The sequence below is a fragment of the Saccopteryx leptura genome, chromosome 1 (assembly GCF_036850995.1).
Source record: "Saccopteryx leptura isolate mSacLep1 chromosome 1, mSacLep1_pri_phased_curated, whole genome shotgun sequence".
Classification (NCBI taxonomy): domain Eukaryota; kingdom Metazoa; phylum Chordata; class Mammalia; order Chiroptera; family Emballonuridae; genus Saccopteryx; species Saccopteryx leptura.
In genome coordinates this window covers 311,461,341-311,479,570 of record NC_089503.1, presented here as the reverse complement: position 1 = coordinate 311,479,570, position 18,230 = coordinate 311,461,341, and the positions used below count along the sequence as shown (strand labels likewise).

General features: G+C 50.0%; 1 protein-coding gene across 1 annotated transcript; it reads left to right on the top strand.

Moving 5' to 3' along the window:
• Positions 1–14,240: 14,240 nt before the first annotated feature.
• RPS19BP1 (ribosomal protein S19 binding protein 1) lies at positions 14,241–17,850 on the top strand. The gene is made up of 4 exons (XM_066361272.1): positions 14,241–14,374; positions 14,526–14,654; positions 16,950–17,047; positions 17,338–17,850. Exons 1-4 carry the CDS (start codon positions 14,323–14,325, stop codon positions 17,467–17,469), a joined length of 411 nt encoding a protein of 136 aa, XP_066217369.1. The 5' UTR covers positions 14,241–14,322; the 3' UTR covers positions 17,470–17,850.
• The last annotated feature ends 380 nt before the right edge of the window (positions 17,851–18,230 follow it).

The following is an 18,230-nucleotide window of genomic DNA, read 5'->3' as shown; positions in this document are numbered from 1 at the left end:
AAAAGATAAATTTATGCAGGAGTCCTGAGTTTGATTTCCGGCCAGGGCACACAGGAGAAGCACCCATCTGTTTCTCCACCTCCAGGCAACTTCTGCCCTGAGGAGGCCTCTGAAGGGGGCAAGCCTAGAGGCAGAAGGAGATATGTGGGGGAGGGCTGATGACCTGGGCTGGGAACATGGTTCTGGGGGTGGAGAAAAGGAGAGTCTGAGGGTGATTTAGAAGGTTCAGTGGACAGGACGGGTGACTCTTCTCATGTGCCGTGAAAGAGAGGGAGAGTGGCACCCCGGTTTCTGACTGGGGTGAGACAGAGGAAGGAGGAGCAGGTTTGGGGGGAGGTCAAAGCTGAGACAAGTCAAGGCTGAGAAGTCTGTGGGATATGTAGAACAGGAGGACAAGCTCAGGAAGCTTTGCAGATGTGAGTCTGGGGGTCGAGAGAGAGGTCTGAGCTTGCACGGATGGCTCAGCCAAGGGCAGGCAGACTCACCAGCCCTCCTTGTACCGGCTTCTCAGGAAAGGAGTTAAGTTGAGCTGCCAGAACCCACTGGGACAGAAATCACCCCACAGGTCCTCCTGCTAGCGTGCATCAGGCCAGGGCCCCAGCAAGCGGTGGCCACCTAGTACTCCCTCCTGAAGGGAAGTTGTCATGATGCCCATCTTCAGAGCCCCCCCAAGCAATTCTAGTGACATGACCTCAAGCCCAAGATGGCAGACACCATGGGCACCAGGCACTAACTCCAGCTTCAGGGAGACTCTCCCAAATCTGAAGGCCATCCTGCCAGGGCTATCTACGAAAGAGTAGTCTCCCGTGACAGATTATAGCCACGGTTTTAATAAACACCCCTCCTTCCCACACAAGCCTTGCCATCCATCTTCCCATCCTTGAGTCTGTGGACACCATATGCACCCTTCCAACCCCTCCAGGCTTTACCATCTCTCGTCTACACTGTCCCCTGCTCCCCTCCCATCTTCCTACCTCAAGCCTGGCTCATGTGAATCCCCAAAATAGTCCCTGGCACATTGCAGGTGCTAAATACATATTTTTTTTTACCTAATGAACATTTTTGTTTGACATGTATCCTAGAAACATCTGTCACGTACCTACTATGTGCTAGGCACCATTCTAGGCTCTGCAGCTACAGAAGAGAACAGATATATGTACTGTGATTGAGAAGACACACAACAAACAAGACTATGAAGCACCATGTGGTAATCAGAAAGTGGTATGTGTTGTGGAGAAAAGCAGCAGGGAAGAGCATGGGTAGGAGCGAGGGGTCGGGGTGCCGATGGCAGTCTGAACCTGTGCAGTGATTTCTGTCCCAGCCCCGGGCTCAGGCTTTAGCCACTTTAGCTCACAGAATCCTCACAACAAATCTTGAAGGTGGGTGTTATTATTCTTTTCATTTTGCAGGTGAGGAAACTGAGGTACAGGCAGTATCTGGCCCCTGTTCCCAGCCAGATCTGCACCAGGCCCTCTGGCTCCAGTCTGTGCTAGAAGCCACCAGGTTAACTGGGGTGGGGTGGAAAGTGGCTTAGACAATATCCAAGCTGAGAATCCTCTCCATGCCCTTGGGACAGCCACACAGGGTTTTTCCCCACACCCCTAACTTACTCAGAAGGTCCTCCTTCTTCGTTTATTTTTTTATTTTTATTATTTTTTTGTTTTTAGAGAGAGAGGACAAACAGGAAGGGAGAGAGATGAGAAGCATCAACTCATAGTTGCAGCACTTTAGTTGTTCACTGATTGTTTCTCATATGTGCCTTGACTGAAGGGCTCCAGCTGAGTCAGTGACCCCTTGCTCAAGCCAGAGGCCTTGAGCTCAAGCCAGTGACCTTTGGGCTCAAGTCAGCTACCACGAGGTCATGTCTATGATCCCACACTCAAGCCAGCGACCCTGTGCCCAAGCTGGTGACCTTGGGGTTTCAAACCTGGGTCCTCAGCGTCCCGGCCTGACGCTCCATCTACTGCACCACCACCTGGTCAGGCCTCCTGCTTGGTTTAATGCTCTGCTCTCGCCATCTAAATAATTTTTTAACAAGGGGCCCCGAATTTTTATTTTGATTCTTTTTTTAAATATTTTTTCACCATATTTGATAATATTTTCATCCATAGTATGCTTGTTTTCCAATACTGAGTAACAAATTCTCATAAACTTAGTGGCTTAAAACAACACCCGTTTCTAGGTCCCAGTTCCGTAGGTCCGAAGTCTGGGGCAGGCATGCCTGTGCCAGAGCCTTCTGAGGCTGAAATCAGTGTCTGCAGGACTATGTGTTCTCCTGGAGCCTGGGGTCCCTCTTCAGGCTCTGACGGTTATGGCAGAATTTATTTCCTCGCAGTTGCAGGACTGAGGCCCCTGTTCTCTTGTTGGCTGTGGGATGGAAGACGTTCTCAGCAATCCAGGCTGATGACAGATGGTGGCATTTTATTTTGCACTGGACACCACAATTGTGTAGTCAGCCCTGCCTGTAGGGTCACAAGGCCTCCAACAGACACCCTCCCCTTCCCCCCCTCTTCCTCTGGCCTGCCAGCCCTGTCACACCAAGTCAAGAGGCACTGTCGGGTGTCTCCCTCACCAACTCCTTCGTGGTAGTGGGCACAGATAATTCTCTGTGTCTCTTGCAAAGCCCAGCACAGGGCCAGGCACCAAGCAGAGACTAGAGCATATCGGCTGGGTCAGACCAGCTGCGGTGGGATGGAACGAACCAGCCCTTTCGGAGGTCCTTGGTGGAGTTGTCGGTGCAATTTCTGACTCTGCTTTCTACTTGGCGATCCTGCAATTCCTCTCTGGCCACGTCCTGACTCCTGTCCTGGGCTCCTCATCCAGATGCAGCCTCTCAGTACAAACCCAGTTAGGGGCTCTGGGGTCCAGAGGAGTATCCCCTGCCCCCTCAGCACCATCTGTTTGGAGTGAAGAGATTCAGACATTTCATGCCTCCCTTTCACAGGTTGGTGAAGAAGGCCCAAGGGGGATGACTCCTGCCAGCGAGGACAGGTAGGGGCAGGATGCGGGCCCCTGTCTCTGACCCTGTTCTTCTCTAAATGCCCCCTCCAAGCCATCCCGGGACCCTCAGATTTTTTCCTCTGAAGAGGAAGTCCCAGGGATCTGGCCAAAAGCTCAGCACACCCATAGGCCTCAAGCCCCAGCTCCTGGCCAAGGAAGTGGATGGGCAGAGGGGCGGGTTTCCTGGGCCTCTGCATTCTGAAGTCTGAGCCTTCAGAGGACTGGGATTCTGCCCACCGAGCAGACATAGGACTCTGAAGCCATGACAATGTCTGCTCCTCCTTGGTCTTCCTCTGAGAATGCCCCTCGCCTGACACAAGTCATCCCAGAGCCCCAGCCTCACCTCCTGGGGGCTCCTGGGGGCTCCCGGAAACTGTCAGGAGGAGAACTGGGGGATGTATTAGTCAGGATATGATAGGCTATGTTGTAGTAATAAATAGATCTCAACACTCTCAGAGCTTTATTACAACAATAATTTACTGCTTATTTGTGTCACCGTCCAACTGGACAGTTCCCTGCCACCCACATTGTACCAAGGCCATGGTAACAAGGAAAATGAGCTGGAGAGTGCAAGGGATGCTTTCAAGAGCCAGAACTCAATTCCTGGACCCATCTAATTGCAAAGAAAGCCATGGTAGAAGTGGGGAGACCAGTGAACACCACGCTCTGTCCTCGCCAAACTGACAAGGGAGGTAACGTGCGGCCCCTTCTGGGAACCGAGCCCCATCTTGCTCAATAACAGTCCCCTCTAAAACCAGCTCTTCAGCCCTACTCAAAACCAATCATCAGACAAAATGCCATCATCCTCACCCCACCTTCCCCTCCTGGCAGGCACTTGGCATAAGGTCAAAATCCCCTAGCAGTGTAGGAGCTGAGAGGTTTGTGCCGGACGGCCATGTTCATTCTTTTTCTCTCTGTCACAATTGTTAATTTATAATTTATACTCTCAGCTATTTCTAAAGAGGATTTCTTAAAAAGTAAAATAAAAGATCAGAAATCATTTAGGGAACAGGAGTGAGCTAGATGTACTAGAAATTTGAAATGAATATTTATCACAGTTGAATAATTTAGAAATGTAATACAATAATGTAATAAATTACATGTATTACCATAATACAGTCAAAATACTATTCAATCTGAGCTTCCTAGATGCCCAGACAAAAAAGGAAATAGAACTTCCTCCATATATTCATCTCTTCCTGCTTTTTTTGCCAGTTCCCGTTTCCCTTCCGAAAGTTTCTTCTCTCTTTTCTCCCTTGTTTTCAGATCCACTTGAGGCAGAAAGATCTTTCCCCCACCCATATCCCCTTGCAAGAAAAACAACAACATAAAGTCAAATGGCTACAGGATTACTGTAAGAAAGCCTAGGCCTACAGAAGTGAGCCTACAGAGGACTAGAAGGCCATTCCCACACTGACTTTTGGAGGGCAGACCACTTTCCCTGATGTACTATACATTAATTCACTGAATTCCCAGGATGACCCTGCAAGAGAAGTCTATAATGTTTTCCCCAATACACAGATGGGGAAACTGAGACCAATAAGGGGAAATGACTTTTGTAAAGTTATTCAGCTCCCTTCCCCTGAAGACCCAGCCTCAGGGCAGGAGAGCACCAAGCAGTGGGTGAGATGCTAAGAGTTCTGAGAGGGAGAGAAGAGGGGCATCCAGGCAGTCCCCAGCACGGTCAGGAAGGATCAGGAGGTGGAGATGACTCCCCTCTCCCTATTCCCAGATCCAGTTGCCGTGACAACAGGGCCGCCAGTGCCTGTTGTTGGGAATTTGTATTTTAATGAAGATGTAATTAGAATTAAGAAGCTGAGGCTGAAAGGGACAGAACCCATCCCATTCCTTTAGGAACCAGAACCCACTCTCACTCCTCACCTGATACTTTTCCTACCACCGCACCCCTAATGTCTGTCCTCCCTGCCCAGATGGGTACCGTGAGGTCCTAAGCAGAGAAGGGACTTATTCAAGGTCTCAAAGTGAGGCCAACTCCCCAGAGTCTAGCCTCTATCTGCTCTATCTGAAGAACCCCTTTATGTCCCCATCCCTGAGGGTGGGGTAAGAGTTGGCTGGGGAGGAGTGTTGGCTTGCTTAGGGTCCCCAAAGTCCTCCTCTTAGTCTTCCAAGTTTACTCCTTCCCCTCCCTGTAACTTCTCACACCTCACTGGCCCTGGGGGCCTCACAGGGCTGGGTGTCCCCTCCCATCTTACCTCAGGGGGAACTGAGGCCCAAGAGGGAGGGCATGTGCAAATGTCACACAGGAACGTAGTGGCAGAGCTGTGTCTTTGGCTAGTCAGGTTAGCACCATTAAGAAGATCCCAGCCTATGGTTGGTCTGAAATCCTTGCAAGAGGATGTTGCATGTTGACATACTCAACATGAGGGGTAAGGCGGTGTTTTTTTAACTGTTCACAGACTTCTGTAAAATGCAAGATAAATTAAAGTTATTATAACTGATTCTTTCAAAAAAAAAAAAAGAAGAAGATCCCAGCCTAAAAAAAAAAAAAAGAAGAAGATCCCAGCCTGAGTGGTAGTGGCGCAGTGGATAGAACGTCAATCTGGAACACTGAGGTCCCAGGTTCAAAACCCTCAGGTCTCCAGCTTGAGTGCAGAATTTCCAGCTTGAGCTTGGGATCATAGACATGACTGCATGGTAGCTGACTTGAGCCCAAAGGTCGCTGGCTTGAGCAAGGGGTGACTGGTTCTGCTGGAGTCGCCCAGTCAAAGCACATATGAGAAGCAATCAATGAACAACTAAGGTGCTGCAACTATGAGTTAATGCTTCTTATCTCTCTGTCTTCCCATTTGTCTCTGTATCTCACTCAATGAAATAAATAAATAAATAAATAAATAAATAAATAAATAAATAAATAGTTTAAAAAGAAGATTCCGCCCATGACCCCACCCAGCATCATTGTCTGACCCAGGCTCTCCATGGAGAATTTCCAGCCGCTTCTTCCTATGTCTTAATTGACTTCTTAAAATCAGTGATGTCAATAATTTGATCTTTTCATTACCAAATAATTGAAAAGAAGCCACCCTGTCTCCACCTGGAACATACCCCCAGATGGGGCCACTGTTTCCAGGTGCCACCCTGAACCCTGCACACCCTGAGATCACAAACACAGGCCCTTGAAGGGCAGCAGAGGCCCACACTAGCTGAGAGCGCAGCGTGAACGTGTGAGTGCCACCAGGCCCACAAGCAGCCCTGTGTTTCCTCCAAATCCAGCTCTCTGCACACTGTATGTACTCAGATGTTTCCTGAGTGAGTACATGACTGAGTGTCAGGCATGCTGCCTCTCACTGCCCCAACCCAACTCCCACCCTCCCGCGAAGCTCAGAGAGGTGATATAACCTCACCAGCTCCCACAGCTGGTGAGTGCCAAATGCTGCAGTTGAACACCGACCTTCTGACTCCAAGCTCTTGAACATTACTCTCTATGGCCTCAACCTACCCCCTGTGCGGATCACAAGAGCGTGGGGCCCAGCAGCTACATACACATCATGCACACAGACACAGGCACAGGTCCCAGCGGCACACTTCTGGCCCATATGGACATCATTTATTTATAAACATATAGCACTTACACTGTGTTCAGTGCTATTCCAAGTGCTTTGTACTCAATCCTCACAGCAATGCTATGATGATTATTATATTCAACTCACAGATAAGGGCATCAAGTCACAAAAAGGTTATGTGACTTATCCAAGGTCACACAGCTAGTGAGTGGAAAAGCCAGGATTTAAACCAGCACAGCCTGGCTCTAGAACCCATGCTCCCTCGAGCCCTCAGGATCCAGGAACTCTGGGCTCCTACTACCCCGAGCCCTGGGAAAAGGGCTAGATCATACTGCTCAAAACCCAATTCACAGAGGAGGAAGCAGGTCCAGAAAAAAAGGCAGCTTGCTTTTGGACACACAGCTGTGTGTGCAGTCTGTCAACCCCAAGCATCGGTGTCAGCCCTGAGGATTCCTCCACACACAGCCCTGCCTATCTCCCAACATCTCTCACCCAGGAGGACATTGATCTGGGGCACTGAGGAGAAGTAATTGCCTTGTGAGAGCATGGTCAGGAGGAAACAAGATGTGAGACACAAGCATCAGTTTTTAGAAAAGAAAGTCGAAACAGAGCCAGAGCCGGGAGACCTGAGAGGGACAAACAAGACCAGACCAGAGGCCAAAAGGAACCCCCTCCACTGACAATCTAGAACCAGACAGTGCAGAAATGGATTTTCTCTCAAGCTCTCAGGTAAACGCACTTCAAAGCCACTGATGACAGGAGTCAGAGGTGAGAGGGAGAGAGGAAGGCTGTACTCAGCAATAATGCAGGACAAGGTAGCAGAGAGAACGTGGAAGTACCGACACGCAGAGACTGGATCACTTGTCCGAAAAGACAACTGAAAATTCCATTCAGGTTTTCAGTTGAAGGTGGAGAGAGGCCAGGAGTTTCAGGACGGGGATGACTGAGGAAGAGCTGGAAAGAGAGAGGACTCAGTCAGAGAAGAGAGGACAGAGACACGAGAGACAAGAGTCAGAGATGAAGAAAAGAAGATAAAGGACACACAAAGACAGAAGGAAGAGAGAAAAGCAAATGCAAATTACAGGATCCTCGGTGTGCCCAACACACAATTCAAAAAGGCCACGCGTACAGACACCAGCACTCTCCCCACAGGCTCACACACATACTCATGCACACTCCTGCTCAGGACTCAGGGACCTGGGTTCTAGTGCTGACTCTGCTCTTGAAACACACTGTGACTTTACAGAAGACCCGTCTCCCTCTGAGCGTCAGGTGTCTCCTGAGCATTGGTGAGGTCAAGCTGGTTCTGGGAAGGCCAGGGCATGTGGGCAACAGGATCTGGGAAGGCAGCAACCACCCCATAATGTTTCTTCTATGTGGCAGAGGGCCCAGCTGAGCAGGCACTGAGGGGGACCTAAGGAAGGGCCACGGGCAGGTAGGGACCCAGTGCTTCCGTTACAGATAAGGAAACCGCTCTCTCAACGTAATACAGACAGGACTGGAACCCACTGTGCGACCCCAGATGCACCCTCTGCCAGGGAGAGGGACAGAGCAGGAGGGAGCTGCCTTTCCTGAGCCTGTCCTCCCAAGGGGTCCAGGGCAGGTCTGCCACTTCGGAGGTGCCCAGATCTGGGCACCTCGTTCTTGTCCAGAGTGGGAGTGGAGACATCTGTAATATTGACGCAAACAGTGTCTGGGCCCTGACCCATCCACTCCCTGTTCTAGCCGCTTTACAGTATTAGTTTACTGACTCTTCACACCCACCTTGTTAAGAAAAGCTAAGCCTCATTTAACAGAGAAGGAACCTGAGGCACCCTTTAAGAGATTGCTAGGGTCACACAGTCCCCTGCAGCCTCCCCAACAGTGAGGAAGGGGAGGCTCCCCAACAGTGAATGCCCAGCTGCTGCCGTTCGCACACCTTTGCTGAAGGAGCCCTCATCTCCTCCCGAGCAGTCCAGCCCCGCACTCTGCCTCAACTTCTCACCCACTCCTCCAAGCCAGGCCCAGCAAGGGTGTGTAAGCCCGGTCTTGGAAGGCCGCTGAGCAGGGACAGGAAGCTGGGGCCACGGGTGTGTGTGTGGGGGGGGGGGGGAGGCTGGCTGCAAAGAGCCAGCTGAGACTCGGGGTGGCCCGACCCCACACTCGGCCTGGACACCCCAACCGGGATGGCGGCACACCGCATCGCGGAGGGGTGCGGCGCGAGAAAGCTGTCCTGCGGCGCCACCTGGTGGCCGAAGAGGACTCCTGACCCCGCGGGTCTGGATGAGTGAGGTACTTACTGTGCTGGGAACGCCGCAGGAATCGCCCCGGCTCTAGGCGTCCCTGTTCATTCCGATATTAGAATGCAAAGAATTCCTCTGCCCCGGGGCCGACTGCTGACCATCCCAGGTCTGGAGGAGGACCAAGTACAGTAGAGCTTGGACCTGACCTTCCCGAGAGGCAGACTCACACATCCTACGACTACCTAGACATCTCTACCCACCGCCCAGAGACGTTCCAAACTCAACCTTCATCTATCTAATTCTTACATTTATGAAGCGCTTATATATGCCATGCACTGTTCCAGGCGCTAGAGATAAAACATGAACAAAACAAAGATCCCTGCCCTGGCTTGATGGTTCGGTTGGTTGGAGCATCTTCCCAATATTCAAAGGTTGTGGGTTTGATCCCTCATCAGCGCACACAGAGGAAGAGATCGATGTTTCTGTCTCTCTCCCTTCCTGTCTCTCTAGAATCGATTTTATTTTTTAATTTTTAAATAAAGTAAAATAGACTTTAAAAACAAAGCAAAGCAAATAAAAAAAGATCCTTGCCCTTGTGTAGCTTAAAATCAGGCATGGTGGGGAAACACAATAAACATCAAACAGAACAATCTAGGTATTTTAGAAGCAGTGGAACAGAGCATGTCTGACAAGTCACTAGGCTAGACACACACACACACACACACACACACACACACACACACACACACACACGGCCCTTACAGCAAACTCATGGAGTCTGTTGCCAATTAGACCGTCCTGCCTTCTTGGCTGCTCTAGGGCCACTCCTGTCCCAGGGAATGTAAACTCACCATGGGGTCCTCCTGCCAGGGACTCTGCCTTTTCATATAGCTATTCTTCTCTTCTGGATGTCTCCTGACCCCAGACATGCCAGCCCCATCCAGTGCACAAATGCTCAGGCCAGGCTGTCTTGATTCCCAGCTCCCATACCACCAATGTGACCTGGTCAGATACCTCGATCTCTCTGTTTCTTTATGTATAAAATGGGAAAACAATTATTTCTATTTCAGAATCTTCGGGAGGGGGGAGTGGGTTAACAAGTGTAAAACACTTAGAACAGCAACTTGTCTGACTAGGAGGTGGCGCAATGGATAGAGTGTTGGCCTGGGACACTGAATACCCAGGTTAGAAACCCCCGAGGTGCCAGCCTGAGTGTGGGATCATAGACATGAACGCATGGTCGTTGGCCTGAGCCCAAAGGTTGCTGGCTTGAAACCCAAGGTCACTGACTTGAGCCCAAGGTCACTGGCTTGAGCAAGGGGTCACTGGTTGGCTGGAGCCCACCCCCCTCATCCCATCAAGGCACATATGAGAAAGCAATCAATGAACAACTAAAGTGCTTCAACAAAAAAATGATGCTTCTCATCTCTCTCACTTCCTGTCTCTTTTTTAAAAATAAAATAAAATAAAGGACAGCATTTTGACATAGTTTTTTGTTATCATTAACATCTCTTGAGGTGTTTCTCTCCCTCTTGGCCTAGCTGATGGAGGTTAGACAGTGAGGTCATCCAGGAAAAACCAGCTGAGTCATTGCCGTGTCCCACACTCTACAGTGTCAGATACACAAAAGACCCTTACAACATGTTTGGTCCAGTGAATTTAGTGGTTCCTCCTCTTACAATTCACTTACTGAGTGCCTTCTGCATGCCAGGTAGTATTGGACTAGAAGCTGCAGATGGAGCTGTAAAGACAGGGTTCCTTTCTGCTGCAGGAGGAGTAATTTCTAGACCAGAAGTTCTCAATTTTTTTGGTCTAAGAACCTCTTCATGTTTTTTTAAAATTTCAGGATGCCAAAGAGCTTTTGTATATGCAAATATCTACTGCTATTTGCCACAGAAATGAGGACTGAGACAACTTTAAATATTTATAAGTTCAGCCTGACCAGGCGTAGTGCAGTGGATAGAGCATTTACTTGGGACACTGAAGACCCAGGTTCGAAACCCTGAGGTCACCAGCTTGAGCACGGGGACACTGGCTTGATTGTGGGATCACAGATGTGACCCCATGGACACTGGCTTGAGCCCAAAGGTCACTGACTTGAGCCCAAAGTCATGCCCCACCCCAAACCCCCACTATCAAGGCACGTCTAAGAAAGCAATCAATGAACAACTAAAATGCCACAACTATGAGTTGATTCTTCTCATCTCCCTTCCTGTTTGTCTCTCTCTCCCAATAAAACAATTTTTAAAATATTTATTAGTTCATTAAAAATAACCTCATTTCATGTTAGCATAATGTTGGTCAAATAAGTGTGTAAATATGATATATATGTTTATCATAGTTTATAGTTTGCATTGGGTGTAGGGACAGGCTGTAAGCAGGCAGGGTCGTTATAGCCTAAGGCTTAGTTTTAAGACAGCTTTTCCCCACGCCCTTGACTGTTGCATGATGTGGGGTGGTGCACTCTCATGAGGAATCCCATTATGCCTCAGATAAGTGACTTTGTATCAGAGATTTTCTTGTTTGTATAGTGAATTAAAGGTTTTGATTTCTACACTATAAAATGGGGCAGAGGAGCCCATGCAGGAGAGCAGAGAAAGGCCACATGGAGGAGAGGGGAAGCAGCCAAGATGGCAGAGTGCTGAAGGAGAAGCCAATTTGTGCAGAGTTTGTGCAGAGAGAAGGAGATGGGGAACAGAGGTGAACAAGGCTGGTGAGGTAGAAACCTTTGATTCTAGGAAACTCAGATAAGTCAGTGGCTTTGAGAGCCCTGAATGGAAAGGGAAGTGTTTTCCCACTGTGTGTATTTCTTACCCTCCAGGTGCAAGCTAGAATTAAAGCTAATGGCCCACCAGTTCTTGGCTCCCTTGTCTGTTCAAATCAAATGCAAACCTGCACAGGCCAGGCAGTTGTGAAGGTGGCCATGGCTATTGGCTTTACATTTGGCGAAGTCTGTGGCAGGATTTGATACAGATCGGTATGGAGCCACCACCACCTTTGAGCGGTGGAGTAGAGTACTGGCCACTGTTATGGTTCCCCGTGGCTGTCCTTTTGGGGGCCATAGGCTGGCTGACTTTTACAGCCATGGGTGAGGAAACTGAGAGCTCTGTGGAAGAGGCTTCCTGGGACCTGCAAACTGAGCAGTGGAAGGAGCTGGAGCAAACGTGGGAGAAAGAGATGCCAACCCTGGAGCTGGAGCAAGCACCAGAGAAAGAGGCTGACCAGGTTCGTGAGATTTCATTGGAAATGAAGCAGCCGCTGGAGAAGAAATCACAGGTTCATGAGTTGCAGATTGCCCTGGACATTGTGGAGAGCCAGCTGTGATGGGAAGCCAGTGTTGAGGCCGGAGCTGAGGCTGCAGAGCCTGCAGAGCAGAAGGCAGCGGTGGCCTGGGTCTCAAGCCCGGCAGTTCCTCTTTGGAGGATGAGGAGAATCCGGCTGGAGTTACAATCCACAGTCTCCAGAAGGTGAGAGCCCAGCAGCAAGGAGTTCTTACTACACCCCCAGTAGGTCTGCGATTTTTGGGACATAAGGGTGAATGCCATCATGCTCTCCGGAGCAGAGATGGAAATGCTGACTGCTATTGCCACGTGCTCCTCCTTGGGACAGTGTAAGACCTGCTAGGACAGCAGAGTTGAGGGCGATGGAGGAGGCCTCATGTGCGTGAACTGATTCCTGGACTACGACCGGAGTTGGCAGTGGCTCCTTTGTTGGATGGACTTACGGATTTTGGACAATGTGGAATCCCCTGATCGGGGTGGGGGGCGGCTTTGCTAAAGGCCCTCCCTCTGCCCCTGGAAGCTTTTCATACAGCTAGAAAGAAGTTAGAGGACACTTTGCACTTTTGGCAAAGTGCTCAGAGACTGGTGAAATGTACCTTTGTAATTGTTAAAACTGTATGTTTGTCATTGTAATTTGTGTAATGTGCCTAATTTCCTTGTGCAGGAATACCTGTGCTTTAGATTGTGAAGTGAGCAAAAGGGGTGGAATGTTGGTCAAATAAGTTTGTAAATATGATATATATGTTTGCTTGCTTATAGTTTGCATTGGGTGTAGGGGACAGGCTATAAGCAGGCAGGGTCATTATACCCTAAGGCTTAGTTTTAAGACAGCTTTTCCCCACACCCTTGACTGTTGCATGATGTGGGGTGGTGCAATCTCATGAGGAATCCCATTATGCCTCAGATAAGTGATTTTTATTTTATTTTTTTTGTATTTTTCTGAAGTTGGAAACGGGGAGGCAGTCAAACAGATTCCCGCATGCGCCCGACCAGGATCCACCCGGCATGCCCACCAGGGGGCGATGCTCTGCCCATCTAGGGCATTGTTCTGTTGCATCCAGAGCCATTCTAGCACCTGAGGCAGAGGCCATAGAGCCATCCTCAGCGCCCGGGCAACTTTGCTCCAATGGAGCCTTGGCTGTGGGAGGGGAAGAGAGAGGCAGAGAGGAAGGAAAGGGGGAGGGGTGGAGAAGCAGATGGGCGCTTCTCCTGTGTGCCCTGGCCAGGAATCGAACCCAGGACTCCTGCACACCAGGCCAACGCTCTACTACTGAGCCAACCGGCCAGGACAGATAAGTGATTTTGTATCAGAGACTTCCTTGTTTGTATTGGATTAAAGGTTTTGATTTCTAAACTATAAAATGAGGCAGAGGAGCCCATGCAGGAGAGCAGAGAAAGGCCACATGGAGGAGAGGAGAAGCAGCCAAGATGGCAGAGTGCTGAAGGAGAAGCCAGTATGTACAGAGAGGAGATGGGGAACAGAGGTGAACAAGGCTGGTGAGGTAGAAACCTTTGATTCTAGGAAACTCAGATAAGTCAGTGGCTTTGGGAACCCTGAATGGAAAGGGAAGTGTTTTCCCACTGTGTGTATTTCTTGCCCTTCAGGTGCAAGCTAGGATTAAAGCTAATGGCCCACCAGTTCTTGGCTCTGTTGTTTCATTAGTCTGTCCGAATCAAATGCGAACCTTCACGGGCCAGGAGGCCCGTGAAGGTAGCCGCGGCTACTGGCTTTACACATAAATAACATATTTTTATGAAAATAGTTGTTTTCTTCCAAAAGAAAACAATAGCGTGAAAACACTGATATCGTTTCTGTTTTTTTGCAAATGTCTTCAATGTCTGGCTTAATGGAAGACGGCCAAATTTTCATGCCGTACTCCATCTGTGCAGTATGTTGATTTGATTGAAGTATCTGAAAAAATATCCAGCTCAACATTCTCTTTTTTCGTAAAAATTGGTAAGGCCCCGCCCACTACGGAGCAGCCAAGAGGTTTGACCAACCAGGCTAGTCTAGTTGTGAACTGTTTCGGGAGAAGGCGTAGCCTGGTGCGCCAAGAGGCAGTTGGGCTGGGATAGGACAACAGATGCGTCCTTCTGATAGTTGCCCCCGCCTCCGACTCCCGCCCCTCTTTTTTCTCAGTGGTAAACCAGCTATCCCTAACGCATGCGTCTTAAGGAAGTTGGCATTTCTGCCCGCCCACTACGGAACCTTCTGTTCCCGCTCCAGTTTCCACGGAAACTACAAGGGTGGCCAAGACGGAAGTACTGTGAGGCGTGTGGGCGGGGTTAGGTGCAACAATGTCGGCGGCCCTGCTGCGGCGGGGCTTGGAGCTGCTGGGGGCGCCCAAGGGTGAGGAGACCCTATCGGGAGACGGCCGGGACTTGGCGGGGGTTCAGGTCATGAGCCTGGAAGTAACGGAACAATCCAGTCCGGGCTTATCTCTAGTACGATGGGAAGCCTGCGCGCCTTCCGACCCGGGTCCGTTTCTCTCTCCCCATAGCCGTCAAGGCCGCTCCGGGCCAGGCCAAACCGAGCGGGACACCGATGAAGCGGCCCCGAAAAACGAAGATGACCCATGCCGGGAAACTGCGGAACTCGGCCAAGGGAAAAGTGCCCAAGTCGGCTCTGGGTAAGCTGGGAAGGGGCTCTTGAGGCAGGGCTTGAAACGTTCGTCAGGCATTTCTAGAATACCTGCTGCGCCCCGTGCGCTGAGCGGAGGCTTGAAACAAATTTTTCCAGTTCTCGTGGTCTAACCCTAACCCTAATCCCTGGTGGGGAGAGAGGCATAAAAAGTTTCAAAATCAACGCGGTGTGATGAGGGCTTTGAAGAAGATTTGTGCTCTGAGAGACTGACAATAAAAGGTCAAATCAGACTTCTCCAAGGAAGCGACACTTAAGCCCAGATCTGAAGGAAGTATAGAGTAACCAATGGGAAGAATATTCTAGAGAGAAGGGCATGCAGAGTCAGAAGGGGTTTAGAGAGAAGTTTGTTACCTTTGAAAACCTGAAAGAAAGAGGCCTAGTAAAAGTGAAATATAGTGAACAAAGCTCAGAGATGGAGCATTTAACAGTTGATCTCTGTGTGCCTGGCGCTGTTCTAAACATTGTACAAATGTCCACTCATTTAATTCCCAACAGCAACCCTGTGAGGTCAGTACAGATGGTACAGGTGACAGCCAGGCAGTGTGCTTTCAGAGCTCTGCTCTTACCTACTCTGTTCAAGTGGAAGGCACTGTGAGCTGGGCAGTGGGGAGGGTGCAAAGATAAGAGAACTGTAGAACTGTGCAGGTAGAAGATATGGTGAGAGGGAGCACTGATGGGCTTCAGTGGTGAAGTGGCTATGAGGATGGAGGAAGAGGGAGCCCAGAATGAAGCCCAGTTTCTTTCTTTTTTTTTTCCTTTTTCTTTTTTTCCAGAGACAGCGAGAGAGTCAGAGGGATAGATAGGGACAGACAGGAACAGAGATGAGAAGCACCAATCATCAGTTTTTCATTGCGACACCTTAATTATTCATTGATTGCTTTCTCATATGTGCCTTGACCGTGAGCCTTCAGCAGACCGAGTAACCCCTTGCTCGAGCCAGCGACCTTGGGTCCAAGCTGGTGAGCTTTGCTCAAACCAGATGAGCCCACGCTCAAGCTGGCGACCTTGAGGTCTCGAACCTGGGTCCTTCCACATCCCAGTCCAACGCTCTATTCACTGCGCCCTGCTTGGTCAGGCGGAGCCCAGTTTCTAAAGAGCATCTTGTGGGATGTGGTACCACTTAAGGAGATGTAGACTTGGAGAGGGGCAGATGTGGGCAAGATGGTGGGAGGATATGTGGCAGGACTTGGTGAGCAAGAGTGTCTATGGATCCCCAGGGTATGGTGTGTGAAAGGTGTTCAAATGTTTGTTAAAAGAACTGTGAAGACCAAGGAGGAAACAGCCCAAGCAAAAGTGCGGAGTCAGAAAAGTGAGACTCTTCAGCAACAGTGATGTTGGTGTGAAGAGCATAGGACACCAGAGGTGCTCCCATCTAGCCCAGACCTTGTCCCATAATTGGCACATAATTGATGAGTGAGGGGATTTTCAAGCCTCTTTGGCTGCCACCCCTGTGAATACATCATCTCTTGCCTGGATTATTGTGAAAGCCTCTTAACTGGTTCCACCACCCTAATCTTTTTCTCAGCGCAACATCCAAAGTGATCTTATAAAATCATGCTGGACCTTTCTCTTCTCTGCCCCACACCCTCCTGTGAAAGCCTGAGTTCTTATGGTGCCTTATGAGGCACCTCATGGTCTGCCCCTTCTACTGCTCTCTCCACTCTTTCCAGCCGCTTTCTGTTCTTCAAATACATTAATCACACCTCTGCTTTAGAGCCTTTACACTGGCTATTCCTTCTATCTGGAATGCTCTTCTCCCAGATAATACACTCTCTCCCTTGAGCCTTTGCTCAGACATCATTTTACTGAGGTTTTCTCAGATCCTCAGGTTTAGAATTGCAGCCCTCCACCCCGGCATTTCTCATTGCCATTTACTATTTTTCTCCATAAAATCTATCACTTGAAATACTGTTTACCACCTCTCTTCCCACTGGCGTATAAGCTCTAGGAGGGCAGGAGTGTTTGCCTGTCAGTTTCCTGCTGTATGCTCTTCACCTAGAACAGTGCCTGACACACAGTAAGCACTTAGGACATATTTCTTGAGTAAATCACTTGAGCAACTGGGAGCCAGGGGGACTTGGAGCAGGATCTGTGTGGAGTGGATTTGACAGAAAGGAACCCAGGCCATTGCAGTAATCGAGGGAAGGAATGACGAAGCCTGTGGCGGGGCCATGGGGATGGGGCGGGGAGTAATGGGGATCTGTCAAGTAGGGACCCAAAAGGCTTTGAAGGCTTTCAGAGAGTAAATCTAAAATGATACTACCCTGCCTACCATCCACAGCCGAGTTCCAGAAGCGAGAGCGTCAAAACTACCTTGGAGTGAATCTGAAGTTTATGACCAGTGCAAGAAGCACCGTGCCTGAGTCCATCACCCAGCAGGTTTGGCTATGAGAAGTAGGCTGGGAAGAGAGAACTGAGGCTGCTCCTGGGGATTCCTGAAGATCTCAGCCCTGAGCATAGGGTAGAGGTTGGGCTACCCCATGGGCTCCTACATGGTTGTAGTGTGAGGGGTCTCCCCGTGAAGGGCTGAGAGCAGAGCAGGGCAGGTGAGAGGGTGGGCCAGGCCCTGCCCTCCAGGAGGCAGGTGTGCGGACCAAGAGAGGGGGCAGCACTTGGCCAGTTGTGCCAGGTTGTGCGGCTCCCTCATGTCCTGACCCTACATGCCCCAGATTGTGCAACAGAACCGGGGTCGCAAGGCCTGTGACCGACCTGTGGTCAAGAAAAAGAAGAAGAAGGCCGAGGGCACCGTGTTCACTGAGGAAGACTTCCAGAAGTTCCAGCAGGAATACTTCGGCAGCTAGGCTCCCGAAAGGGCATAGTGGGCGAAGCACTCAGGCCCAGCTTCCTCCCTTGACCTCACAGCCACTGCTGGCCCTAGGACCCTGCCATGCATAGCGGGGACCACACTGACTCAAGGAAGTCCTGGAGCTGAAGCCAGGGACAGGCTGGAGGGGAGCTGGTGAGCAGAAGGCCTGAGGATGGATTTAAATGCAGACAGGAGCTGAAACCCACAGGCTTGGGAGTAGTTATCTACCTGCCAGGAAGGAACAGTTCTGTTTTGTTTGGTTTGCTCTTGGCTGCTTGCTGTGGAGAGACCAGTTACTGGGCCCTAGGGGGCCATACCTCTAGGAGTGGGAGGGCTGCTGGACGTGCTTACATTTCTTATAAACGTGGGCCTGAGAGCTGTGTGTGTGCTACTGATCTGACTCCTGGGCTGTCACTCATCTCCTATGGCACCAGGGGCCTTTCGTCTCTTCGTCATCTCCCAATGTGATCTTTTTTTTTTTCTTTTTTACAGAGACAGAGAGAGAATCTGAGAGAGGGATAGGTAGGAACAGACAGAAAGGAACGGAGAGAGATGAGAAGCATCAATCATCAGTTTTTCCTTGCGACACCTTAGTTGTTCATTGATTGCTTTCTCATATGTGCCTTGACCATGGGCCGACAGCAGACCAAGTAACCCCTTGCTCGAGCCAGCGATCTTGGGTCCAAGCTGGTGAGCTTTGCTCAAACCAGATGAGCCCGTGCTCAAGCTGAAGACCTCAGGGTCTCAAACCTGGGT

Bases quoted from the DNA above. Each gene is read 5' to 3' on its own strand.
- RPS19BP1 (XM_066361272.1), top strand. From the start codon at position 14,323: ATGTCGGCGGCCCTGCTGCGGCGGGGCTTGGAGCTGCTGGGGGCGCCC. The intron at 14,375-14,525 runs GTGAGGAGACCC...CTCTCCCCATAG, and splicing joins GCTGCTGGGGGCGCCCAAGG to CCGTCAAGGCCGCTCCGGGC. The intron at 14,655-16,949 runs GTAAGCTGGGAA...TACCATCCACAG, and splicing joins AGTGCCCAAGTCGGCTCTGG to CCGAGTTCCAGAAGCGAGAG.